Raw genomic sequence first — 27,879 nt, 5'->3', positions numbered from 1 at the left:
AGGTTTGATTCTTGAGTCTTCTGAAAATGAAAGAAACAAATCGAAGCAGCCGTCTTGGCTCATTCCTCATCCGATTCATTTAAGAGGGTTGCGTGGGCACTTTTATCATGATTCTTTTTCCTGATTCCGAGCCTGAACTCAGTTTGTCCGTCGTTTCTTTGATGGCTCTGGATGCAGCTGTGAAAAATAAGTCACACTGGTGTTGTTAAAGTGTCTATTAATGTTACCGTAAGGCACGGGTGGGCAAAAAAGTGGTCAGGTGGCCTCTTTTACAGAGAACAGTTCTCTATTTGAAGGGCTGACAGAGGATGATCCTCAGTTTGAAGGTGTCCTCCATTTGGATGATGCCCCCTTCCATCACAGTTTAAAGGTAAATAGCTATTGCCCATCAAGAATTAGCACCTGAAAAACAGACTGAACAGGCAAGCACACAGCTCTCTTGGTCACACTCTTCAGCATTATGGTGAGATGTACTGCATTTCTATTTAAATCATGACAAGTATTTCTACATATAAATGGGAATGTGCAAATTATATGCAAATCCCTTTTTTGGGGATGCATTTCCTTTCTTTTGATGATTCATAAGTGATCACCCTAGTGAGCAACCTACAGACCTTGGCATATTTCAAAATCCCTTTGTAAGTGATCAGTACAAATCTTGGGTAAGAGTGATCTGTATCTCTGACCTACAAAAACCTTCCCTCCCCTAGCTGTAAGGGGTCATCTTCCCTATTGTAAGGTGGCAACTGACTCAAACTCGGAACTATGGCCAGTAGAACCCAGGCACTTTGCTTCCTGTGCCACTAAGGAAGGTCTAAGTCAGATAGAGTTATTGATCTGATCTTTGCTGTGCATTACATGAATGGTGGCCATAAAGGGGTCATTTACGCCTGTAATGTTGTATAAATGGCCCCTTTCCAGTCACCATTTATGCAGCATTACATTTCTAGAAAACCCTGAGCTGCCATTTTTATGTAAAATGGCAGCTCACTAAGGGAATGGGCAGTTCCATGGTGCTCATCGGGCTGTCCAGCAGCTCATGCGGTGTAGTGAGTGGTGGTGGAAGCAACTTGGTAAGTGTCCAACAAGAATGGATGGCAGTTATCCCCCCCCCATCCCATATGTGCAACTATATGTGGATTGAGGCCAATGATTTTAAGATTCCAGAAAACTTACCAATGAACCAGGGTATAGTTAATAGCTGTAATGAGGATAGCCGTGGCATAATGCCAGCAAAAGCACATGGTGATGAACATCATGTTGTGGTGGTCTTCCTCATTCCACTCTGGTCTTCCCCAAGGTGGGAATAGCACAAAACCTATCTGGGTAGAAAAGAAATACTCATGACTAGGGATGTACAGACTTCATAAAGTCCATTCCGTCTGCATTTCGCAGATCGCAGGTGCCTTTCATTTCAATGTCTGCTCATTGGAGAAATCGCGGTTTCTCCAGTTTACTGAATTTGTGCAAATTTGCACTTGTAAAAATGTGCAAATTCCCCCCCAAAAAGGAATATTTTTGTGCTTAGCCTATGGGGGAGAAGTGTGTTTTTGGCTGTTTTTTTTTTAATCTTACATGTTTTTCTATGACTTAATTTGTGCAAACTTGTGGAAAATACAAAAACCCACACCGCAAGTCTGTAGAATCTGTACAACTCAAGAAAACTTGGTCCACTGTGAATCCTTGGGCCAGATTCATAGAAATTTGAACTCATTTTATTCTGTTGGGAATTTCTCTGACATCTCTACTCATGATGAACAACAGGCAATAACATTAGTGTAAAGGATTCAAAACACACAGATGCTAAAGTATTGTTGAAAATGCTGGGAAGGTAAAATTGTCTTCAGCTGGTACTGAAAAGACTATAATGTAGGTACCAGGCAAACCTCTCTAGGGAGGGCATTCATGATTGGGACACAACCAATGAAAAAGGCTCCCTGTCTACTAACCACTCACTGCACCTAATTTGGTTCTGGCAACTGGAGAAAAGCCCCAGAAAATGATCTTAAAGGCCTAGTATATATATAGGGAAAGAAGTGATCATTCAGACAAGTTGGCCCCAAGCCATTTAGGACTACCAGCACTCTGAATTTGGCCTGGAAACAGACTAGAAGCCAGTGCACATAGCAAAGCACTGGCACAATAGTTTAGTTGTAACAGGCAGTTTAGCACAGGAGGCAGGAGGGTGACGAGTTCAGCAAAGGCCAAAAAGCCAGCCAAGGAAGCAAGATATTAAGAAGTTCAACAGGAGGTAAACAAAAAAAGCTTATCTTGAGATTCATTAACCTAACTGGCATGAATAAATAGGGGATTGGTTGGAGTAGGAGAGAGGAGAAAGTTTAGAAGATAAAATCCGGACTCTGATAGAAGCAGAGAAGGGGGGAAATGACACCAAAGTGCTAAAGCTGCTGGAACTGGAGATCTAATTCAGAAGGTTGGACCAAGGACAGTAAGATAATGCTGGGATAAGGGACCTGCATAAGACAGGGACATAGTCTAGTTAGGTTAGCTGGGTGTGTTTATCTCTGGTTTTATTACCCTACTGCTCATAAGGTGTGTGCATCCATTTAGATTTTAAAACATTTTTTTCCTATTGACATTTTTCTATGGTAAACCTTAAACGTTATTATTTGGTGGCCCGTTTTCTTGGGGTACCCACTCTACATCTAATAGTCAAACCCACACTACCTAAAGTAGATACCTGAAACCAGAAGTGTTTGAGCCTGGTTTGGTGGAGGCATCCAGAGAATGAAATACTTCCACCTGGTGGAAAAGGCCACAGGAAGGAAAGAGCAAAAAGGGGTGGGACACCCCAAGGTTGTCCATTCAACTGTTTATACTGCCGTAAATGCGCACTTCAGAATTTTTGGACAGAATATTGTTGTTGTTGTTGTTTATTCGTTCAGTCATTTCCAACTCTTCATGACTTCATGGACCAGCCCACGCCAGAGCTTTCTGTCTCACCGTCGCCACCCCTAGCTCCCCCAAGGTCAAGTCTGTCACCTCCAGAATATCATCCATCCATCTTGCCCTTGGTCGGCCCCTCTTCCTTTTGCCTTCCACTTTCCCTAGCATCAGCCTCTTCTCCAGGGTATCCTGTCTTCTCATTATGTGGCCAAAGTACTTCAGTTTTGCCTTTAATACCATTCCCTCAAGTGAGCAGTCTGGCTTTATTTCCTGGAGTATGGACTGGTTTGATTTTCTTGCAGTCCAAGGCACTCTCAGAATTTTCCTCCAACACCACAGTTCAAAAGCATCTATCTTCCTTCGCTCAGCTTTCCTTATGGTCCAGCTCTCGCAGCCATAGGTTACTACGGGGAATACCATTGCTTTAACTATGCGGACCTTTGTTGTCAGTGTGGTGTCTCTGCTCTTAACTATTTTATCAAGATTTGTCATTTGGACAGAATATGCACCCTGGAAAATCCGCTCCAAAAAAGTCGGGCATTTACCCTGACATTTTTGGCTGCAGAGGCAGCTCTGCAGCTGTAAAAAAGAAAAAAGAAGAAGAAAAAAACATAAAAAGGGGGGGCGAGAGAGGAGAGGAACTGTGCTGTTCCTCCCCCACCTTTTTATTTTCTAAATCTGCAGAGCTCCACAGAAACAAATATTCATTTGGGAGGACCGGGCAACTGCCAATCTGAATATGTGGCGCTCCACAGATTGGGCTGTTTAATTTTTTTTAAAGGGAGGGAGCAACGGGCCCATTACCCCATTTCTTTTTTAAAAAAATACTTTTTGGAGGCGTCAGGCAGGAAAATTCGCACATGCCTTCCTTCCCGTGCAGATACTAGGAAGGAAGGCAAATGCGGGTGCAAGGCACCTCTGTATAGATGGTGTCCCCATCACAGTTCAGAGGACCACGAGAGCAAAGAGGCCATTGTGGCTTCTACCCCCACCCGATGCATGCCGTGCGCGCACCTGGCTTTAACATAATAATTACCCATACTGCAGCATGTGTTGGCATGGCATGTGAACCTGCCGCATGATGTGGCAGGGTGGCTTTGTATACACCCTACAACCCATGCTGTGTAATAGGGTCTGTGGTGTGCCTGTTCTGCTTGTTTCCTTTCCATTCATGGAACAAGGCATTGCCAGTCTGTGATATACGGTCATGTATATATGGTCATGTTGATGAAACACTGCAAAAAGTCATCTCGATGTGCTCATGCAAAGGATCACATTAAGATACTTTTTGCACTATGTTTCACTGGTGTGCACGCATGCTCCTGCACTTCTGGTGAAACACTACCCCAAAAAGAAACTTGATACATTCATGGGTACGACGATATCAAGATGGCTTTTTGTAGTGTTTTAAATGTTCCATGCATGAAAGTATATAGGCAAGGTAGAGTGAGGTGGGAAGACCTAGGTGAATGAAAGGAGCTGAATCCTGGGGGGAAACTGAACACACACTTCGCTCTGTAAGAAAAATTGAAATTAAAAAAGCCATAATGGAGTTTGTAATGCATCAATCCCATTTCAGAAAAAGGTCCAGATCATTCAGAGGGCATAGCAAGATGGGGCTTTATCCCAGGGTGAACCCCAGGAGCGTCCCTGTGCATCCACATGACGCACAGGGGAACCCGGGATCAGGGAGGGATCATCCCTCCCTTGCCCTGGGATATAGCCCTCACCTTTGGCCCCAGTTTTTCTGCGGTCCTGGGCTGAGCCTGAAACCGCGGAACGTGTGGCCAGCTGCCATGGGTTGACCTGGCTCCTCACGATTACTCGCAAGGAGCCACTCACAGGGCGCAGTGCTCCTCAGGATTTAAATTTAAATTTAAAAAAGGACTTACATTTAGCACATGAGCGTTCGTGCGCTGCTGGTCCTTTAAAAAATAAAAAATGGCGGATGCGACGCCTCTCCTGCTGAGGTCGTCATGTGTCATGTGTAGACAGAGGAGGGATCTCGCATTAAACACAATGCTAGATCTTCCCTCCTCCATCACGGGATAGCAGGTAGGTCTAGCTAAGGCCACAGAGAAATTTGGATGAGGAGGTTTTTGGAAGAAACAATGCTACTTATAACATAAAGTGATTCCATGCAAAATCCACCCCAGCCTGGAAGTTCTTACTATCTGTTTCAGTTTTATCTCCCCAATATCTAACTTCAATATCAAACATTTTACATGGGGTTATCAACCTAGAGTCCTCCCGTGTACATCGCCAATGGCAATCCTATGTTAATCAGTAAATCCAAGGTATGGCCAACCTGCCAAAGCCAGGTTCCTTGCTGGAGGGAAAGACTGGCACGGAACAGCTCCAAGATGACATTGTCCCGTAGGAAGACTTCCATCAGGGTGCTGGCAGCTCCACCAAAGATGGCTGTCAGCAGCAGGGAATGGATGTGTTGATCCAGCATTGGTCGGTTGCTGACATGGAAGTAGAAGAGGAACCCTGTTGAAATGCACACCGTGTTCAAAATTTGCAGTCGTAAAAAAGAACATTTAGTTCTCGCCAGGATATTTCGTTTTTGCTTACACATTGAATTGTAAGGAAGCATACCGTGTTCTATTATACTGTCATTTATGAAAGACTGAACAACACTGAATTGGCAACTCATTCATGTAGAGTTTCCCAACGGTATGTCTCTTACTGTTGGTTTTAAGCCTGAACATCAAGGGAAGAATTAGCCAATGCAGTAAAACTTGGTATGACAAAAATTAGAACATATGATGTAGTTACATAAAGCAATGATGGACATCCCACCGGGTATTTGAAAAGAAGTACCTCTCTGGATCATAGTTTTACCAAATTATGGGGCTGGGTGGATTCAGAGACCCCTGTCATATTCCCTGGCCTTGACTCACACTCAAGTATAGAGGAGAGCATGGATGGACTGAATGCACCTCCCAAAAAGTCACTGTCACCCACGTTGAGTCCAACTTCCAGGCCAGAGGAAGTTTATTAGTAACTTTCTCACTTCCTGTGCAAAAGAAGCCAACTTCTCTAGAACCAAACAGTGGCCCTTTAAAGGCATAAAAGCTGGTCTGACATCTTCTGGGCAAGTTCCTCATATAAGATTATCCTTTGATCTTTGCAAGTTCTTTACGTCAATATATGCCTTGTTGTATCCATGTTCTAAAGAACCCCAATTGCTGATCACGGTTAAACTTAATATGGTGCTGGTGCATCTCCAGTGAAAAAGGCCTGGGTTGGGCCTGAAGACCCTCTACCATTTGTCCCATAATTTTCTACGGTGAGGTAGACTGAAATTATTCTGCAATATTTCTCTCCTCATCCTCCCCCGCCCCACCATGTAACCTCAAAAGAATTTCTAGCAGACCTTGACTGCACAACCATAAGGAACAGTTGCAGGAGAAACAGCCTATCTCTTACTCTAATCAACTTGCCCTGCTTAATACAAGGGCAGCCCAGAATTGAGGTTGCAGACTTCCATAGGAATTAGTCAAGGAAGCGACTGTCAGTCAGCCAAGCTACTGATTAAATCTCATGTGCCAGGTGAAACCAGACAAGATTGGCATTGCCTAGAGAGGCATTAATTGCTCTCTGGAGACAAGCAAGTCACTGGGATGAAACCAGATAGATGTAAGACAAGAACAACCACTGCTAGCCATTTATTGTAACATGACAACAGGCTGTTGCTTTACACCACCTGAGGGAGCTTTTATACTCGCTGCCATTAATTAGGAGAGGATGTAAGAAGAGCTGCTTAACTTAGGGACATTCGGGATTCTGTTAAATCCATCCCATCTGTGTTTTGTGCATTGTCTTTCAATCCATCGTCCGTTCTATGGATTCTCTTTACCAGATTTTTGTTCCACTTGCGCTAATGCGCATTTACACATCTGTTTTAACTGTTTTAATTGTTTTTTACTGCTTTTGAATTATATATTGTTTTAACTTGGTTCATGGTTTAATTTGTTTTTAGCTGTGTATATTTATTGTTTTACACTGTATGATTTTATCTGTACGCTACCCTGAGATCTTAATGATATAGGGTGGGATACAAATGTTTTAAATAAATAATAAATAAACAGTTAATGTGCATTAGTGCAAATGTGAATTAGCACAAATCCTCCCTTCAAAAAAAAAAAAAAGTGACTGGTCTGCTCCAAAATCTGCAGGTTTATAGAAATGCAATCTCATTTGAATCCATGATCATAGATTTCTCCGGCTTCCCTAGTTTGACTTGGGTCAAATTATAATCTTCAATTTTGCTGATTGCAGTCTGAGTACTGCATTCACTCACATGACTTGCCTGCCCAATATTTAGTAATGGTCATACAAGAGAAAGCATAATTCAAGAGAGTGCAAGGCCTTAGTTAGACCTAAGGATTATCCCAGGCAAATGGAGGGGTCGTCCCTGCCTGCTCCCGGGATCCCCTGTGTGTCATTTGGATGCACAGGGATGATCCCGGGACAATCCCGGGATATAGGCTTGGTCTAGCCATGGCCCAAGAAACAGTTGTTAAGGTTGGAGGCAGAGAGTTGGTTTGAAAGAAGCTTCACTTCCCAAGGCATACACACATGATGCTTTTGCCCCATGGACTTCCACTCTTAGTTAAATGGGTTTCACAAGGTTTCTGAAACAGTACCCCAAATCTTTAGCCAATGACAAAAGTGAGAAGAATTTGTGTACCATGAGCAACATGCCTTCAGTTCCCTAAACAAAGAACCATACCACACTGTTGTCTTTCTCAGTAGACGATATACAAAACATGAGGGTGTCCTACGCTGAGTCAGACCACAGTTCATTAAACGTATTTCTTCTGGATGCTCTTCAAGGGTATCCCCACACAAAGTACATTGCAACAGTCTAAACTTGATGCAACCAAGGCATGGATAACTGCAGCCAAGTTAGATCAACTCTGGGAGGGCCGTAGATAGTGCACCAAGCATATTTGTGGAAACCTACTCCTTGCCATTTGAAGATCCAGGGACAGCATTGGGTAAAGGACCACTCCCAAGCTTGGATCCTGATCCTTCAGGATAACCACCATTCCTTCTGGACTCTCCCTACAACAGCATTAAGCAATGACATTATAAGTTTTAATTTTGGTGAACCTCTCAGAGAGCTTCAGCTACTGGGCGTTGTAGAAATGCAATATAAATAAATAAATGAATAAATTGTTGGCATTCTGCTAGTGTGGTGTAGTAGCTAAGGTGTTGGACTGGGAGTTGGGAGATCTGAGTTCTAGTCCCCACATGGCCATGGAAACCCACTGGGTGACTTTGGGCCAGTCACAGACCCTCAGCCTAACCTACCTCACAGGGTTTTTGTTGTGAGGATAAAATGGAAAGGAGGAGAAGGATTATGTACACTGCCTTGGGTTCCTTGGAGGAAAACAGGCAGGATATAAATGAAATGAATAAATAAATATTCAAAAAGCCCTAGTCCAACCCCTGGCATCTCCAGATAGCGCTGTGAAACGTCTGTGTCTGACACTGTGTAAGGCCACTGCCAGTCGGAATAGACAATATGGAGCAATACGGAGCAATACGGAGATGGAGGAAATTTCTGACTTTGGTGTAAGTAGCTTGTTATATCTTCCTGTTACCATTCCAAGGGTGCTTCCAGGTGAGGGTTTCATTTTGAAATTCCCCTACCTCATTCATGGATTTTTATGGGAGGTCCACACAATGATGTCAACCATTTGTAACCCTCCCGTGTTGTCTCGCTGCTTTCCCTTATTATTATTATTTATTTATTTATTTATTTATTTATTTATATAGCACCATCAATGTACATGGTGCTGTACAGAGTAAAACAGTAGATAGCAAGACCCTGCCGCATAGGCTTACATTCTAATAAAATCATAATAAAACAATAAGGAGGGGAAGAGAATGCAAACAGGCACAGGGTAGGGTAAACAGGCACTGGGCAGGGTAAAACTAACAGTATAAAGTCAGAACAAAATCAAGTTTTAAAAGCTTTAGGAAAAAGAAAAGTTTTTAGCTGAGCTTTAAAAGCTGCGGTTGAACTTGTAGATCTCAAATGTTCTGGAAGAGCGTTCCAGGCGTAAGGGGCAGCAGAAGAAAATGGACGAAGCCGAGCAAGGGAAGTAGAGACCCTTGGGCAGGCGAGAAACATGGTATCAGAGGAGCGAAGAGCACGAGTGGGGCAATAGTGTGAGATGAGAGAGGAGAGATAGGAAGGAGCTAGACAGTGAAAAGCTTTGTAGGTCAACAGGAGAAGTTTATATTGGATTCTGAAGTGAATTGGAAGCCAATGAAGAGATTTCAGAACTGGAGTTACATGGTCAGAGCGGCGTGCCAAGAAGATGATCTTAGCAGCAGAGTGGTGAACAGAAACCAACGGACTGATGTGAGAAGAAGGAAGGCCAGTGAGAAGAAGGTTGCAGTAGTCCAACCGAGAAATAACCAATGCATGAACAAGAGTCTTGGCAGAAGAGACAGACAAAAATGATCGAATCTTGGCAATATTATACAGGAAAAAACGATGGGATTTAGCTACTGCCTCAATATGAGGAATAAAGGAGAGCGAGGAATCAAATATAAAGCCAAGGCTACGAGCTTCCTTGACTGGAGTAAGTGTAACATCATTGACAGTAAGAGAGAATGAGAGATGAGGAGAAGGTTTAGGTGGAAAAACAAGCAATTCAGTCTTTGCCATATTAAATTTCAAACGACGATAAAGCAACCAAGCTGAGATATCTGAAAGACATGCTGAGATACGATCGTGAACATCAGGAGAAAGATCCGGAGATGAAAGATATAATTGTGTATCATTGGCATACTGATGATATTGGAGGCCATGAGATTGAATAAGATTACCCAAGGGCAACATGTATAAAGAAAACAACAACGGACCAAGCACCGAGCCTTGCGGAACCCCTACTGAAAGGGGAAAAGAAGAAGACGAGCTGCCATTAGCCAACACGCTGAAAGAGCAACCCGCTAGATAGGAGGCAAACCAGTTATAGACAGAGCCACAAAATCCAAGGTCTTTAAGGGAATCTAAAAGAAGATCATGATCAACCGTGTCAAAGGCTGCAGTTAGATCAAGGAGAATAAGAACGGAATAATGGCCTTTAGACTTGGCAGTAAGAAGATCATTGGTAATCTTAGTAAGGGCTGTTTCAGTGGAATGCAAAGGACGGAATCCAGATTGAAAAGGATCTAGAGCAGAGTTACTAGAAAGAAAATCAAGACAACGAGAGTAGACCACACGCTCCAGGATCTTTGAAACAAATGGCAACAAAGAGACAGGTCGGTAGTTAGACAGAGATAGCCTATCAAGAGTAGGTTTCTTGAGAATAGGAGAGACTGTAGCGTGTTTAAAAGCAGAAGGAAATGAACCAGAGGACAGAGAAAAATTAATAATATGAAGCAAGGAAGGGAGGATAGCAGGGATAAGATTAATAAAGACGCGAGAAGGAATCGGATCACGAGAACAAGTGGAAGGCTTCGAAGAGCGCAGTATTGTAGACAGCTCATCAGCTGAGACCGAAGGAAACGCAGAGAAATTTGCAGGAGGAACTGACAGATGAGGAACAGGAACTGGAAGAGGAGCAGAGCTGGCCAGATCGGAGCGAATAGTTTGGATTTTAGCATTGAAAAAAGAGGCAAAGTTATTAGCAGACAGAGAGGCGGGGAGAGATGGTGGATTAGGCTTCAGAAGAGAATTGAAGGACGCAAAGAGCCGCTGAGGATGCCTAGCATTTGACTGGATCTACGTTGAGTAATACTGCTGTTTGGCAAATGAAATGGCAGAAGAGGAAGAGGAGAGTACAAATTTGTAATGGACAAAGTCCGCCCAGTCCCTGGTCCTACGCCAAAGGTGTTCAGCTGCCCGGGAACAAGAGCGAAGGTAGCGGAGGAAAGAGGTGAGCCACGGTTGGGATTGAGAAGGGCGAACTATCCGAGTTGTAGATGGAGCAAGATTATCAAGAGTTAAGGAGGAATTAAAGAAGGAGACAGCTGAGTCCAAGGAGACAGCCGAAAAGACAGAAGGAAGAGAGGAGGCTAGAGACTGAGAAAAAGCCTCATAATTGATAGATTGCAAGTCACGACAAGAGCGAGAAGCGGGACATGAAGGAGGAGGATTATGAGTAATATTGAAAGAAACTAGGTGATGATCTGACAACGGAAAGTGAGCAGTAGAAAAGTCCAAAACAGAGCAATTCTGAGTGAGAACAAGATCCAGACAGTGTCCAAGGGAATGTGTGGGTACATCAGACCAAAGCTTAAGATCATAAGAGGAAGATAATGAGTGAATCGTAGAGCTGCAGCGTCTTGAGGGTCATCCACATGAATATTGAAATCACCCAAAATAAGAGTAGGACAGTTATCAGAGAGGAAAAAGGACAGCCACAAATCAAAATCAGAGATAAATTTTGAGGACGAGCCTGGGGGGCGATACAGAACTGCAATCCGCAGTCGCAATGGAGCGAAAAGCCTCACCACATGTACTTCAAAGGAGGAAAAACAATGTGAAGGTGGAATGGAAAGAGGCTGGAACTGGCACAAGCTAGATAATAAAAGACCCATACCACCACCCCGACCCTCTGGGCGACTAGTGTGAGAGAAAGAGAGTCATCCAAGAGAGAGGGCAGCAGAGATGGCGGTATCATGGGCAGGAAGCCAGGTTTCACTAAGAGCAAGGAGGTGGAGAGACCTAGAGATAAACAAGTCCTGAATGACAGGGGCCTTAGAAGCAACAGAGCGACAGTTCCATAAGGAACACGAAAAAGGCAGCTGAGAAGAGGGGAGACACCGGATAGGAACTAAGTTAGGAGAGACAAAATTGGAACGAGCCATAAGGAACAAATATGAGGAGAAAAGAATTGAGAGGAGAAAATGAGAAGATTGTGTCCTGAATCAGAAAGTAGCAGCGACCGGACCGCGGCTGGAGTTTTCCTCCGGAGTAGAAGTTCCGTTTGACCGGCTTCGCGCCCACGGCGGAGAGCCTCAGGCCGAGAGCCCTTGTGCTCTCGCCCTTCGGCTCGCGCCAAAGGCTCACGCCTCCAGCAAACTGGAGGCTGAAAAACCTAAAAGAGGCGGAGCAGAAGCTGAAATTCAAACAGACCAAACAACGTTGCTCAACAGCTTCTCTGCTGAGCTTAATAGCAGCTGCTCTTCAAACTGCAAACTGCAAACTGGAGGCTGAAAAACCCAAAAGAGGCGGAGCAGAAGCTGAAATTCAAACAGACCAAACAATGTTGCTCAACAGCTTCTCTGCTGAGCTTAATAGCAGCTGCTCTTCAAACTGCAAACTGGAGGCTGAAAAACCTAAAAGAGGCGGAGCAGAAGCTGAAATTCAAACAGACCAAACAATGTTGCTCAACAGCTTCTCTGCTGAGCTTAATAGCAGGAAAAGGAGGAATCGCTGCACAGTGTCTTTGGAGGGTGTGTGTGTTTGCATGGAGCTGTCTGTCTGGAAGCATCCCATATGAGGACCTACCTTCAACGAAGAGTGCGACAGCAAGCATGAGGCGATCCAATCCTACAGGTGCTTTGGCTGGGGAATAGGTCAGTATGTCCATCACTCCTGTGAAGCCAAAGAACAGGTACATGGTCGCGTGTTGCCAGTTCATCAGCTTCACCCAACCATGTTCTTCCCCATAGTGGTAGAGGTGCAAGTGGGGACCATCTGGAACAAACTGCTCAGCGAGGATCCCTAAGAAACAGAAGCAAAGGATGAACAGATCTGCCCGAAGATAAATTCTCCCGAAGGGAGAGAAAAACCACAGTGCCATTTAAGAACCGGGGAGTCTTGAAAAGTATAATAGGCTCCTTTTTTTACTTCTGCGTGCTCCTTGCCCATTGAAAGCAAGCACAAATTTTCCATCATGTGTATCCATGGCAGGAGACGTTCCACATCTCTTTGTAAAAGGGCTGGTCTTAATAGCAGGGTTGCAATGTTTTATCGAGCTACTTTACTTTATTAAAAAAAATATCTGTACCTTATCACCCAACTGCAAAAACTCCACAAGGAGGCTAACAGTGTTAACATCTTATTCAAAGTATATATTTTCAGAAAGCGCAACAGAAATCGATAGCGAAATATTTATTTATTTATTTATTACATTTCTATACCGCTCAATAGCCGGAGCTCTCTGGGCGGTTCACAAAAATTAAAACCATTCAAAGTATAAAACAACAGTATAAAACCATAATATAAAATACAATATAAAAGCTCAACCAGATAAAAACAGCAGCAATGCAAAATTACAAATTTAAAACAGCGAGTTAAAATTTATTTATAGACTGTTAAAATGCATGGAGAATAAAAAGGTCTTCACCTGGCGTCTGAAAGCATATAATGTAGGTGCCAAGCGAACCTCCTTAGGGAGCTCATTCCACAGCCGGGGTGCCACAGCAGAGAAGGTCCTCCTCCTGGTAGTCACCTGCCTCACTTCCTTTGGCAGGGGCTCACAGAGAAGGACCCCTGAAGATGACCTTAGAGTCCGGGCAGGTACATATGGGAGGAGGCGTTCCTTCAGATAACCTGGCCCCAAGTCGTTTAGGGCTTTAAATGTTAATACCAGCACTTTGAATCGGGCCTGGACCTGGACTGGCAGCCAATGAAGCTGGAAAAGGACTGGCGTAATGTGGTCTCGTCGGCCAGTCCCTGTTAGTAAGCGTGCTGCCCTGTTTTGCACCAGTTGAAGTTTCCGGACCGTTTTCAAAGGTAGCCCCACGTATAACACATTGCAGTAATCCAAACGAGAGGTTATCAGAGCATGGATAAATGTAGCTAAGCTATCTCTGTCCAGATAAGGGCGCAGCTGGTATATCAACCTGAGCTGATAAAAGGTGCTCTTTGCCACTGAGTTCACCTGTGCCTCAAGTGACAGTTCTGGATCCAAGAGCACCCCCAAACTACGGACCCGATCCTTTAGGGGGAGTGCAACCCCGTCCAGGACAGGGCAAACATCACCTCGCCGGACAGAAGAACCACCCGCTAACAGTACCTCCGTCTTGTCTGGATTGAGTTTCAGTTTATTAGCCCTCATCCAGTCCATTACCGTGCCCAGGCACTGGTTCAGAACAGCCACTGCCTCACCTGGGTTTGATGAAAAGGAAATGTAGAGCTGGGTATCATAAATAAAATTTATGACAGCAATTCAATGTTTATGTATGTATTTTATTGTATATTGGGGTTTTTAATATTATTGTGATGATGTTTTCTGTTGTGCTTGTCTATGACCGAAATAAACACATGTTCCAATGAAAAACAAAAGCCAAAACATTAACAGCAGCAATTAACACAAATCCATGCCAGAAGTCATATAGGCAGGAACATAGGAAGCTGCTATATACTCAGGCCTTAGCTAGACCTAAGGTTTATCCCGGGATTGTTCTGGGGTCATCCCTGTTCATGTAAATGACACACAGGGGATCCCTGGAGAAGGCAGGGATGACCCCGGGATGACCCCGGGATAAACCGTAGGTCTAGCTAAGGCCTCAGTCAGACCATTGGCCCATCTAGCCCAGTACTGTCGACACTGACTGGCAGCAACGGTTCTCCAGGGTTTTAGGCAGGATTCTTTCCTCACCCTACCTGGAGATGCTGGCAATTAAACTGGGGGCCTTCTGCATGCAAAGCAGATGCTCCATCACACTGAGCTGTGGCCTTTCCCAAAGTTCAAAAGGATGTTGGGAAAATGCAACTGACAACACAGTTGGTTAGATTAATCTAGCCTTGCCCAATATGGTGCTGTCCAGACTTTTTGGGCTACAGCTCCTATCAGTCCCCAGCCTTCCTATCTAATCATTAGAGATGATGGGAGTTGTACATCAAAAATCCTAGAGGGCACCAAGTTTAAGAAGCCAGGCTTATTCTATTATTTGAGCAACTAAGAAACAACTGAGCTGGTCTTGATGTGAATCAGGCAGCTGTGTGGCTGATATTTAAACCATTCATATCATAACTATGTCTGAATAATCTCAGATCTACTTTGGCTCTAAGGCACAGTCCTATATGCTGGGAGTAGGTTTTTTTTAAAAAATGTTGGGAGTTGTAGGATTGTGCCTTAAGATTTCTTTAGCACAAAAAATGCACGCTGGTTTTGAAATGAACTTTCAAAAAAAATTCTCAATGTTTGGAGATGAACCAAATGTGAGGTTGGAAAAATGAGTAACTGAGAGGAACTGAAAGTAGTACCTGAAAGGTGCTTGGCCAAGTCCGTTCGACCACCTGTGTGCTTGACCCTTGCCCCTCGTGGCTCATTACATCAAATAAGGAGGGGATCGCCGGCTGGGTCCAGGAGGTTGTAAATGCCTCCTTGAGAGAGGGAGTGGTGCTGGCCTCTTTAAAAGAGGCGGTAATTAGACCACTCCTGAAGAAGTCTAATCTGGACCCGGAGGATGTTAACAACTAAAGGCCAGTGGATAATATCCCTTTCCTGGGCAAGGTGCTTGAGCGGGTGGTTGCAGGACAACTCCAGGCACTCTTGAATGAAACGGATTATCTAGATCCATTTCAATCGGGTTTCAGGCCTGGTTTTGGAACGGAAACTGCCTTGGTCGCCCTGTGGGATGACCTCTGTCGGGAGAGAGACAGGGGGAGTGCGACCCTGCTGGTTCTCCTGGACCTCTCAGCGGCCTTCGATACCATCGACCATGGTATCCTTCTGGATAGGTTGTCTGAGCTGGGAGTTGGAGGTACTGCGTTGCAGTGGTTCCGCTCCTACTTGGATGGCCGATTCCAGAAGGTAGTGCTGGGGGATTATTGCTCTGTGCCATGGCTCCTAAACCATGGGGTTCCGCAGGGCTCTATTTTATCCCCTATGCTGTTTAACATATACATGAAGCCGCTGGGGGAGGTTATCCGGAGATGTGGACTGAGGTGTCATCAATATGCGGATGATACCCAGCTCTACCTTTCCTTTTCATCAAACCCAGGTGAGGCAGTGACTGTTCTGAACCAGTGCCTGGGCACGGTAATGGACTGGATGAGGGCTAACAAACTGAGACTCAATCCAGACAAGATGGAGGTACTGTTAGCGGGTGGTTCATTTGTCCGGCGAGGTGATGTTTGCCGTGTCCTGGACGGGGTTGCACTCTCCCTAAAGGATCGGGTCTGTAGTTTGGGGGTACTCTTCGATCCAGAATTGTCACTTGAGGCACAGGTGAACTCAGTGGCAAAGAGCACCTTTTATCAGCTTAGGCTGATATACCAACTGCGCTCTTATCTGGACAGTGATAGCCTAGCTACAGTTATCCATGCTCTGATAACCTCTCGTTTGGATTACTGCAATGCGTTATACGTGGGGCTGCCTTTGAAAACGGTCCGGAAGCTTCAGCTGGTACAAAACAGGGCAGCCCGTTTACTAACAGGGACTGGCTGGCGAGATCACATTACGCCAGTCCTTTTCCAGCTTCATTGGCTGCCAGTCCAGGTCCGGGCCCAATTCAAAGTGCTGGTATTGACATTTAAAGCCCTAAATGGTTTGGGGCCAGGTTATTTGAAGGAACGTCTCCTCCCATATGTACCTACCCGGACCTTAAGATCATCTACAGGGGCCCTTCTCTGTGAGCCCCTGCCAAAGGAAGTGAGGCAGGTGGCTACTAGGAGGGGGGCTTTCTCCACTGTGGCACCCCGGTTGTGGAATGAGCTCCCCAGAGAGGTCCGCCTGGCGCCTACACTGTACTCCTTTCGTCGCCAGCTGAAGACCTTTTTATTCACTCAGTATTTTAACACTTAATTTTAACTTAAATTTAAATTATACTGTTTTAACTCTGTATTTTAACCTTATATCAATTTTGCTGCGTGGTTTTATCCTGGTTGTGCTTTTTATATTGTATTTTGTATTTGTGTTTTTAACTTGTTGGTTGTTTTATGATGGTTTTAATTTTTGTGAACCGCCCAGAGAACTTCGGCTATTGGGCAGTATAAAAATGTAATAAATAAATAAATAAATAAATAGTAAATCCATCCATCCCTAAGAAGATACTTAGTACATCATCATATTTTGAGCCTCACCTATTATTGCAAAGGCAACTTTGACAGCCCCTTCAATGACGTCCAGATGCTTAAAGCTATGATGTGCCTGATCATTTCTGTTCAATTTCCTGCTGTGGTATTTCAGTGAATATTTCACAGACCACCAGAGGCCAAAGATGATGAAGAAACTTCCTGGAAGAGCGTGGCCTTTAAAATTTGCCATTCTGGCCAACTCCCAGAACCTAAGTGAGGAAAACAGAAGCTAGTTTAAGCAGATTCCATAAAAAGAATGGAAAGAATAACTGTAACCTGTCAAACCAGGACGAAAGATCTTACTGGGGAAATAATGAGGGTTTTTTTTCCTGGTTATGTATCTTAAATGTAAAATTATTTTACTATATTTTTTGTCTATGGCAACCTTCCCCAACGGTGTCCCCTGAAGGTGTTTTGGACTATAACCCCCATCAGCACAGGCAATTGAACAGGGATGATGAGAGTTCTTGCCCCAAACATCTAGAGGGCACCAGATTGAAGAAGACTGGTCAGCAATAAATCCCTTGCCTGGATCTTTGGAGGATCTTGATCACTCTACTGACTCAACCTACTGTTTCTCTCTACCCAGTTTGGTATGGCTTCCTTTGCTGTGTTGACTCTTTTGAGCTGAATACTTAGGTGACTCCATGGGAAGTCCAGGTCAGCTTAGCATTAGAAACACTTACAATATAGCTGGCATGAGAAGTGAGCAGTGCTGAGTGCTAGGTGAGACCCAAGGGCTGTTGAAAGACCCATTACTGATCCCTCTTGCCATCTTCTCTGCTCACACACACATGGGTTGTGTACTCTTACACACATTCACAGCAGGTATCTTTGGTGCAATTTAGAGATATCAGTTTCACAAATATATGAGATGAGAAACTCTGCCTGGAAGTAACAGCCTTTGTCCTGGAAGGAAGCCCTTCCCCTTATCTCAGATGCTTTAGGGCCGATTATCAGTCTCTCTAAGAGTGAAAGGCACTGACTGCTGTGTGAAGAAGTCCTTCCTTTTATCTGTCCTGAAGCGTCCATCAATCAGGTTCATAGGATGACCCCAGGCTCTGAGAGAAGGACGTACTTCTAAGTACACATATATAGGATTATGTCTTATACCACAACAAAATTTAGCTGGATCAGCTATTACACTTTCCTTGTAATTTTGCCCCACCCTATCAAATAGTTTCCCTCATGAGCCAGTTCTGCACCATTCCAGGTAGGTGAAGCAACCAAGCTGACATAGCCAATGGCATAAACACCAGCAAATCATGTCTACCAAATCAAGTCCAAGTTCTGATACTCCCTTTTTTCTTATGGTGTGAACTAATTTCTCATTACATCAGTCTTTTGTTTAAAATCAGGCAGATGTGCAAAGCACACTGTGACACCACCACCTCACACAGAAGGCATTGACACGCACACTTCCCTCAGGCTAAACACCACCACTTAAATACCCAAGGGAGGGTAAAAAGAAAAATATAACCTTTCCCTTATAGCAGAGGGGAAAGGTAAGGAGATTTGGAAAAGGCTTTTCTGTGAATATAGCAGGTTGAAGGTTTAATGCAATGTTTTTATTTATGAACTAATAGAGCAGGAGACACAGCCAAACTGACATGTGGTTTTATGGTAGCAAAATAAAGAAAATGTTTATTGTTGTTTACAGTTCTTAGTTCCTTCAACTTCTATTTAACTCCTGCCTATTCTTAAGAATATTGGAAGTAACAAATCTAATAATAACAATCCTTAGTCCCTATGATCTTATTTTCACTCACTCCTCACACAACTCCGGACAAGAAATCACACAGCTAAACACATCTACCCTCCAAACCCCATCACCAAATGAACACCTCAAACCACTCAGCTCCCATATATATCTATATATCTATATCTATATCTATATCTATATCTATACCCATTTCCACAGCATCACCAGCCACACCCACTCAGTCCAACATTCCACACGCTCTAGACATACTCACTCAGTCATACCTAAGGCAATAGAAATGTGGGTAAGGCCATACACATCCACTCCCAAAGCGGTCACTATCCAAAAATAAATAAATGCTGAGCATTTAGCAAGCATATCATTAATTTTATTGTGTTTATCAAAGGAGAAGGAGCTCTTGGATATGATGCAATCAGCTGGGAAAGTGTTTCAAAGACACTATGGGTAAAATCCAACTTAAGTCCTACTTAGAGTAGACTCTACTCATTTAACTAATGGGCATCAGTAGAAGTGAAGAAGGATCAGGCACTCAGTGGCAACTAGTCCTGATGGCTGTATGCTACCTACCTCCACTATCAGAGGCAGTATGCCTTTGCACACTGGTTGCTGAAGAACTTGGGCAGGAGGGTACTGTTGTACTCATGTCCTGCTTGAAGGTTTCCTGTGGGCAGCTGGTTGACCTTTGTGTGAACAGCCTGCTGGACTAGATGGACCCTTGGTCAGATATTCAGCATGGCTCTTGTGTTCTTATCACCTCAGCTGGGAAATACTGACCTGCTTCTGAATAGCCCCAGGGTAAACTTTGAAATCAACTTGTCATATCACAAAAGTAATCAAGTATGGTATATTCATAACCACACAAACGTATTCAAATCTGTGCATAAGTGAACAGATTTATGACATCTCCTCCTCTGTCTACATATACACAAAAAGAACTACAAATTCTGTGCCTGTGAGTAAAGTAAGAGTAAAATATTCCTCCTTCTCCTCCTCCTCCTCCTCCTCCTCCTCTTTTGATTATGTAGGAAAATTCCTCCTCCTCCTCCTCCTCCTCTTTTGATTATGTAGGAAAATTTGACCAAACAGTAAGATAGGTCAGGACTCAGTTATTTGCAGTCCACCATATTTTGCTCTGGAGCGCTATAGTGTGGGTTGCATTGAGACCATATTTGGCTACTGAAGTAGCCAAGTACATCTGTCATGGTAAAGGGAGATTCAACTGAATGCAAGAGAGAGCAAAATAACCATTTACTTTCTTCTTACCAGGAACTATCCTTTCTGATCAGTTAACCTAGGGTGTCCACATGCCACCCTGAGATCCTAGTGATATATGGTGGGATACAAATGTTACAAATAAATAAATAAATATGAAAAGGAGGATAGAGGTCCTGTATCTTCAACAGTTATATAGAAAAGGGAATTTCAGCAGGTGTCATTTGTATGCATGCAGCACCTGGTGAAATTCCCTCTTCATTACAGCAGCAGGAGCCCTGCCCTCTTTTGTATCTAGGTGTGTGTGTGTGTGTGTGTGTGTGTGTGTGTGTGTGTGTGGGAGGGAGGGAGACAGAGAGGAAAAGAGAGAGAGAGTACCATCTGTGTCCCCCCATGACAAACTCCATACGATGCCCCAGGTGCATTTTGTTTAAGCATCTCTCTCTCTCTCTCTCTCTCTCTCTCTCTCTCTCTCTCTCTCTCTCTCTCTCTCTCTCCCTCTCTTAATCTGAACACGTAATATTTGAGTAACCACTCCAACCAGGATTTTGCATTGTCATAGGATCATAGAATGGCAGAATTGGAAGGGGCCTATAAGGCCATCGAGTCCAACCCCCTGCTCAGTGCAGGAATCCACCTTAAAGCGTACCTGATAGACGGCTATCCAGCAGCATCTTCAATGCCTCTAGTGTGGGAGAGCCCACGACCTCCCTAGGTATCAAGGACCCTGAAAAACTTGTGACCAGCACTGCCCCCATGGCTGTGCTTTTTAAACACAGGTGCTACCTCTGCCTGGCAACATGAGGCATTCCTTCACCAATGGTGTTTTTCTTCTTTTCTTTAGCCCCCATTCAAGGGATGCAAATTTACAATGGGAAAAAAGTCGAGTGGGAAGTTTAAACTCCTGCGCCCCACACACGGCAGTCCCAGTCCAGACTAGGGCTCCGTGCACTTACACTAAAGTAAAAAATAGTTTGTATCAGCTATATTTTACGCACTTAACATGGTGTGTACTTTAGCTATCAGAGACTGCACCCAGGATTAGTGAAAAGAAAGGGAACAAAGGTTTGTATCAGACAGTTGAATAGAAGGTTTAGGAGGCTCCTTGGTTACTTTTACAACCTGTTAGCTTTTGTAATAGCGTAGGCCAATATTGAGACAACTCGGTAACCATATAGGCCATAGCTAGACCTAAGGTTTATCCCTGCATCATCCAGGGGTCAAACCTGTTCATCTAGGTGACACACAGGGCATCCAGTGCTCAGGCAGGGGCGAACCCTGGATGATCCCAGGATAAACCTTAGGTCTAGCTGTGGCCCCAGTGACCTCAGATTTGTTGGGTTAGTATTTTGACCTCACTGAACTAATAGCCAGTTGAGGACCATTCAAGATGGATTCATTTTTCCCCACCAGGGTGTTTGATTGGCCAATGCAAAGATATCCTCATGGGCTAACTACAGTACCAGTTCCAGGTCTGGAAGGGCCCATGGGCAAGGCACCATCAATGAATCCACCCTCTGTGAGTCCACTTTTTCACTGCCATTGCCACCAGTTGCTCCTCTCCCTCACCAATGCTCCCACTTGCTTTCGTGACAAGCAGAGAGCCAGTGAGCAAGGAGGCAGTGGCATCTGTTGCTCCTCCTTCTCACCACCTTTGCTGTCTAGATTAGAATGGGAGGCAAGTGAACAAGCCGGTCACAGGGATGATGAGATGAGGAGGAGGAACTTCAAGCGACACTTGTTGGTCTGTCCCTATTGGAGTGTAGGCCTACAGCAGGTTCCCAACCATGTCTACCTTTGACATTGGCCCCAATTAGCCAGCTGGGTAGTGGCACAGCAATTAGGTAGGCATTTCCATGTATTTGTGAGTCACATGGCAGACCCTCACTTTCAATAAATCAAGACAGTATTGTGTGCATGGAGTGGCTCCTACATCTCTTGCAGCATTCCAGAGCACTTATGGTTCTGACACCTATTCAAGCTATGCCTTTTGGAACAAAATTGTTTGCTTGTTGGGTAATGTCCAATAAATCCATGGCACATAGTACATGTGAACAGCATGTCTGAAACTCCTCTGTAACAATACATATTTGAGTTCCTGCACCCTGTGGGATGCAAGGGTGATGCATCCATAGCAATTGCTTTGGAGTCTCTTTGAGGGGAAACCAAATGCTTGTGATCCCATCTTGTAATGGAGATTTCAGATGGGTCATTATTTGTCACATCACACTGCCGCTTGGGGCATAACTGATTCCATAATCACATCTGAACATCATGTTCTTCTATAGATAAGGTTACACTATATTTTAATGAACAGAACAGGTGAGAATCAATAAAAGGAAGTGGGTGAGTGGACAGCTTCAGCAGGTTTACTTTGCTATTGTTCTTCTTTGCTTCGGGGCCTGGAAAACAAGAGTCTAACACATCTTTTTTAAAAAAAATATATTTAGAGCTGTAAATATTACAAAGCAAATTACCAGGAGGAGTCCCTGCCCAGATCCATTCCAAATCAATGGACTCCATCGCGAACTCATTAAAATCCATTGGCTTCTACCCATAGCTTCAATCTCAGATCCACTCTGGGTTCTGTCCAGAGGTTGGCATTGATAGGCACTGGACAAGGTCCACATCTCATTAGAAGCCTTCTCCCAATCCCTGGAGTCCTTTGGCCATGTTGCTTCTCCACTCCTTCCTGTTCCTTCTCCACTCCATGTTGCTCCTCCTCCACTCCACTCCTTCCCCCTTCTACATTAACGCACTGTGCCTTATCTAGAACTGAGTTGAAGACTCACAGACGTTTTTTCTTTATTAGATAGATGCTGCACTGGGACAGAACAAAGGATCCATTGGACTTCTTCCCTATTTGCCCTCTCCCTGAATCGGAAGCTCAAAGTGTGTAGGCTAGCTTTGAAGGCTAGATGCAATCATCAGTTTTAGAAGCCACATGTCACTAAACACCAGTTACTAGGAAGTAACAATGGGAGAGGGCTATTGCTTTCATGTCCTGTTTGTGGGCTTCTGCGAAGTATCTCGTTGGCCATTGCGGGGAACAGGATTCTTGGCTAGATGATGTGATCCAGTGGCCATCTATATACTAAATCCATTGCTTTGTCTATTCTGTAGTGCACTTTATTTATTTTACCAACATTAAGTGAGAGACTTTGCACCCTCATCTGTTTGTTAGTGTAAATTGCCATGCAGTTGCTTAATCATTTACCTGCCCATTCCATTTTTAGCTCTGCAGAGGCAATTCACCCTTGAAGCTTAGGAACAGTGCTTAATTTCTCCCTGAAGTAGCAGTGTGCCCAAAGGTATGTTGCTTGCCACTGCTGATTTCCACTACTTTCTCTGATCAGCTAAAATGGACAAATGCATCTTGGTTCTGCACTACACCTTTTGATATCTGTGCCAACAACTTGGCTAACATTATTATTAGTATTATTAGTATTAGTATTAGTATTAGTATTCCGCCTTTTGCCCAATACTGGGCCTCAAGGGGGTATTACAAAGTTTAAAACATACATTTTAAAACATAGGAAAAGAAATGTAAAAAAAAAAAAAGTTTAAAATACACACCACCCCAAAGAAGCCTGCCTCTTAAGCTCCCAGTCCCAAGCGTGAAATGTTTTATGAGACATTTCAGTCCAAGCAGGAAATTTTAATTGTCTTCTTGTTCATGGCCAGCAATTTTATTGGCAACAGTAATAATTAGCATCACCACCACTACATCATAATGAGAATGTCATTTTCTTTCCACCCTTTGAATATTTGGATGTGCTTCAAGCTTCATATTAAACCAAGATATTCTTTTTGTTTTCTTTTACTCTGGTTTCATTCTGTTTTAAACCTGTAATGGTTTTATATCATGTGTTATCTTGTTGTATTTTAAGGTTTCAATTTTTGTGAACCAGCCAGAGAGTTTTGGCTATTGGGCAGTATAAAAATGTAATACATAAATAACCAATAGAATACAACATAACACAGGACTTAAGCATATGTAAGCACAACTCCTTTAAACCCAGGAACAATTCAGTGCAAAAGCTAAAAAATTATTATTATTATTATTATTATTATTATTATTATTATTATTATTATTATCTGTATCCTCATTCAATTTTCTTCATCAGCCTTCTAGTACCTATGGTGACCCTTCATCTCACTGGAAAGAAACATGACCCTAGTCCCACTTCTCTCCCTCCCTCAGGACTAACATGTGATATTTATTTCATTTCTTAGACTCGGTTTGCACATCATGGCTGGGTTTAAAACCTGAGTAGTCAGGAATAAGTAGGAACAAGCAAGTATAATGACCCCTGGCTACTTTATTCCTGCTGAGCTAATTCTTTTTTTTTTTAATTGCCATCTCACCAGCTTCTGTTGGCAGATATGATCTAGCAATAATGCCAAGTTTCGCCTGAAGGAGACGTCAGCTTAAATATGGGGACATCTTTTTTCATTGGGATTTCTCCCTTCAAGCCCCTTTCAAATCTATCATATGCACATGGTTCTCGTTTTCATCCCCACTGAGCCACAAGCCAAAGTTCTCATATACTGTTTGAACTCCTTTCTAGCTCTTTGCTTTCTGAAGAGGCCATCATTCCATTATTAGTTACGATCAGGTGTTGCACTGTCGGTGGGTAATAATATTTTTGAATGCTATCCCATGGAAACATTCCCAGCAAGTATTTCCCCCCGCCCTTATTTATTGCAACCATTTTTAAATGCTGCCTTTCAGAGCAAAAGCTTTTATTAAAAACAAAACAAAAATCATAGCAGAAAAAACACAGTATAAAATTGAAACATTAAAACTTGATGACATTAACATAGAAAGCTGTCACAACAGGACTGGGCAGCACAGGAGATGATAGAAAATGAAAGGAAGCTAGGACCCAGGTGAGTCTGAAGAATGAGAGAGCTCAGGCATTACCAATAAAAGCTGTGGAGGGAGGGTTTCAGGTGCTTGTTTTGGAAATGGTGGCTGTCTGCTTTGTGAGGGAGTAACCACAGCTCTGAGTGTCTGTGGGAATGACTGCCTACAGTCCCCTTCCTGCTGTGCTACTCATCCGCTTGCGAGGTTTTCCTGTTTTGTTTTTGTTTTACATTGGGGGAATGTTCAAAAAGGCGTTGTTTCCCTAGCTGTAGAGCATCATCACACAGGGGGAAATCGCCTTTGCTTACAGTCACTTCTCCGCCCACGCATTTGTCCCACGTGACCCATTTAGTGGGCTGTTTTGATCCACACTGTTTCAAAGATAGGTTTGTTGCAAATGAGGAATGCAGTATTATATAAAAATAAAACTTTTATTGCCTCAAACAAACATAGCTTCTAACTAACTTCTCTCCAGCCCTGACTGAGACTGCTGTGTCACCTCCTGATTGGGCGAGTATTCCTTCAATCAAAGTCTGTGTCCCTGACTTCCTCTTCCATCTAACTTCCTGTGTGTCTCACTTAGTTCTACCTATTGATACACACACAACTTCTGTCTTTAAAAATAAGTCAGACTTAATGGGATGGGTTTTTTGTTGCGTGAAGAAGGCTAGAAGGGGCAGGAGACACGTGAGAGGCACATGATGTTGTGAGAGGGACCCGTGAAAATCCGTGAGTGCCCATTAATGAGTGTGCAATAAAACACTCATCTGATGGAGCTTGTAACAGTCTATTCTACTCCTTCAGGACTTTACCACTTCATTCTACTACATATGTAGAACCAGATATAGGGGTTTCATGGCAGGAAGTGGCCTGAGCTGCCTTGGGATCATGGGTACGCTGGAATTTTGTAACATCAAGCAAGCCTGCTTTGAAATGCAAAGAAATCTCAAGAGATGGATAGTTTTGCAATTATTTTAAAGCAAGGATGGGAGGAAGGTAGGTCCTCATCTCCAGGTGATTTGTGATAGATCAGCAAGAATTTCTGACTCCCAATTTTTCAACAACAAAATCACTCTTCTCCTGCCCTAGATTATATTGTCGAAAGGTTGAAGGTTTGGAATAACCAGACATGGATTTTGTGTGGGAGTGCTTCTTCACACAGTGCACAGTTAACCTGCAGAATTCATTACCTCAAGATATGGTGTTGGCCACCAATTTGGATGGCTTTAAAAGGGGGTTGGATAAATTCCTGGAGGCGATGACTATCAATGGCTACTAGCCCTGATGGTTGTGTGCTAACTCCAGAATTCAAGGCAGTAAGCCTGTGTGCACCAGTTGCTGGGGAACATGGGTAGGAGGATGCTCTGTCCCTGGTGACATCATTAAGAATCTATCCCACTGATACATGCAGTCACCCCTCACTCCCACTTTTCTGCTCATGCTACAGGTTTGATTTGCAGAGTAAATGTAATAAATAAATAAATAAATAAATCTAATGACTATGAACGGAACTGCAATCAACAGGAACAAGATGTCATTGACTCACTAGTCTCAGCTGGCCAAAGGGATTCCTGTCCATAGGCAAGACCATGGAATCCAGGATCAAGGCTGGGTCCAGTAGGACCCCTGAACTACCAATCTGTGTTTTCAAGGGAAGTACCACTCCACCCAGCATTGTTTGCCCAGTTCCTGGGTCAGTTTTCCTGACTGTGAGCACCTCCATCTTGTCTGGATTAAGCTTCAATTTATTTGCCCCCATCCAGTCCATTGCTACCTCCAGGCAACAGATCAGGACCTCCACAGCCTCCATGGACTGAAAGGAAATGGAGAGAGTTGAGTGTCATCTGCACACTGACAACATTGAACCCCCAAACTCCAGAGGACTTCCCCCAGAAATTTCATATAGATGTTAAACAGTACAGGGGACAAGATGGAGGCCAGTGTGGACACATAAGAACATAAAAAGAGCCATGCTGGATCAGACCAAGAGTCCATCTAGTCCAGCATTTTGTTCACAAAGTGGCCAACCAGCTGCCTATAGGAAACCCACAAGCAGGACATAAGTGTCAAACTGACATCTCCCAGCACCATCTTCTGAAACAAGTCCTCCAGAAAGGACCAGAGCCGTCATAAAAAAAACAAATTTCATTCTGGTGAGCCAGCTCAGAGGATCTCAAGGTCATTGGTATCAAACCTTGTTGAAAGATCCAGCAGAAACAACAGGGATGCAATCCTTCTGTCCAGTTCCTGGTTTAGGTCATCCACAAAGCTGACCAAGGATGTTTGGATACTGAAACCAGCCCTAAAGCTGGATTGAAATGGGTGTAGCTAACCCATTTCATCCAGGAAAACTGGAGCATGAGACCTTGCTCCAAAATGGAATCTCAGAGACTGACGAGAAATTCTTCAGTGCAATGGAGTTAAAGAGATTTAAGCCAAGAGCTTCCTGTACCATAACTCAATCTCCTACCGACTATCCTATATCAGATTTCTTTTCTCTGATACTTTGTCAAATTTGAAAAACTTCCTCCCCTGAAAGAAAACAATATTACAACTGATTTGGAGAGTTCTTGGCGATGTTAGGGCCAAAGCAAACATTCATCCATAGCGCTGCTATACATGATTGAATGAATGTGTGTTTTGGTCCTAAGTCTGCTTCTTTCCCAGGCTCTCCTTGCATCGATCAGAACAAAAATATAAGCTCATTGCTACTGAAATTGCCATGCAGGTATTTAAATAGTGAAGGCTTCTTTTTTAACTGAGGCAAAGGATGTGTTATCTGGCTTCTCTGTTCTAATATTGTTTTGTTTTAAGCTGGCTCTCTCATTACTTACTGAGGCTGCAATCCTGCACCCTCTTTACCTGAGAGTAAGCCCCATTGAACTCAGTGGACTTACTTTTGAGCAGACATGTAAACTGTTAATCACAAAATAGATTTTGTGTGTAATTTGTCATTGTTTTTAATGGGTCTTCTTGAAATACAGAGCGCTATATTTTTGAGTAACCCACCTGTGGGCCCATCAGGCAGTGTGGTGGGGTAAAATAGATAAAATCCACCAATACATAGATACCACCCCACCGAGTCTGATACCCAGATAAAGCAGAGAGATTTTACCTGGAACAGAGGGTGGCTTCCTGCTGCCCGCTTCTACAGAGCTCAAA

At 43.6% G+C, this 27,879-nt stretch overlaps 1 protein-coding gene across 1 annotated transcript; it reads right to left on the bottom strand.

Moving 5' to 3' along the window:
* Positions 1-59: 59 nt before the first annotated feature.
* Positions 60-27,879, bottom strand: LOC134407376 (transmembrane protein 45B-like). Its single transcript, XM_063139113.1, has 6 exons — positions 27,833-27,879; positions 16,919-17,121; positions 12,392-12,607; positions 5,216-5,400; positions 1,177-1,322; positions 60-177 (listed from the first exon to the last, which is right to left on the bottom strand). The coding sequence occupies exons 2-6, from the start codon at positions 17,100-17,102 to the stop codon at positions 60-62; spliced, it is 849 nt and encodes a 282-aa protein (XP_062995183.1). The 5' UTR covers positions 17,103-17,121; positions 27,833-27,879.

Source organism: Elgaria multicarinata, chromosome 12 (assembly GCF_023053635.1).
Source record: "Elgaria multicarinata webbii isolate HBS135686 ecotype San Diego chromosome 12, rElgMul1.1.pri, whole genome shotgun sequence".
In the NCBI taxonomy this organism is placed as follows: Eukaryota; Metazoa; Chordata; class Lepidosauria; order Squamata; family Anguidae; genus Elgaria; species Elgaria multicarinata.
Note: the sequence above shows the minus strand (reverse complement) of the source record. Positions and strands in the feature narration are given on the sequence as shown.

Coding starts and splice junctions, on each gene's coding strand:
- LOC134407376 (XM_063139113.1), bottom strand. CDS start 17,102: ATGGCAAATTTTAAAGGCCACGCTCTTCCAGGAAGTTTCTTCATCATC. Junction 12,608..16,918: donor AGTTGCCTTTGCAATAATAG/GTGAGGCTCAAA, acceptor TCTGTTTCTTAG/GGATCCTCGCTGAGCAGTTT. Junction 178..1,176: donor AACTATACCCTGGTTCATTG/GTAAGTTTTCTG, acceptor TATTTTTCACAG/CTGCATCCAGAGCCATCAAA.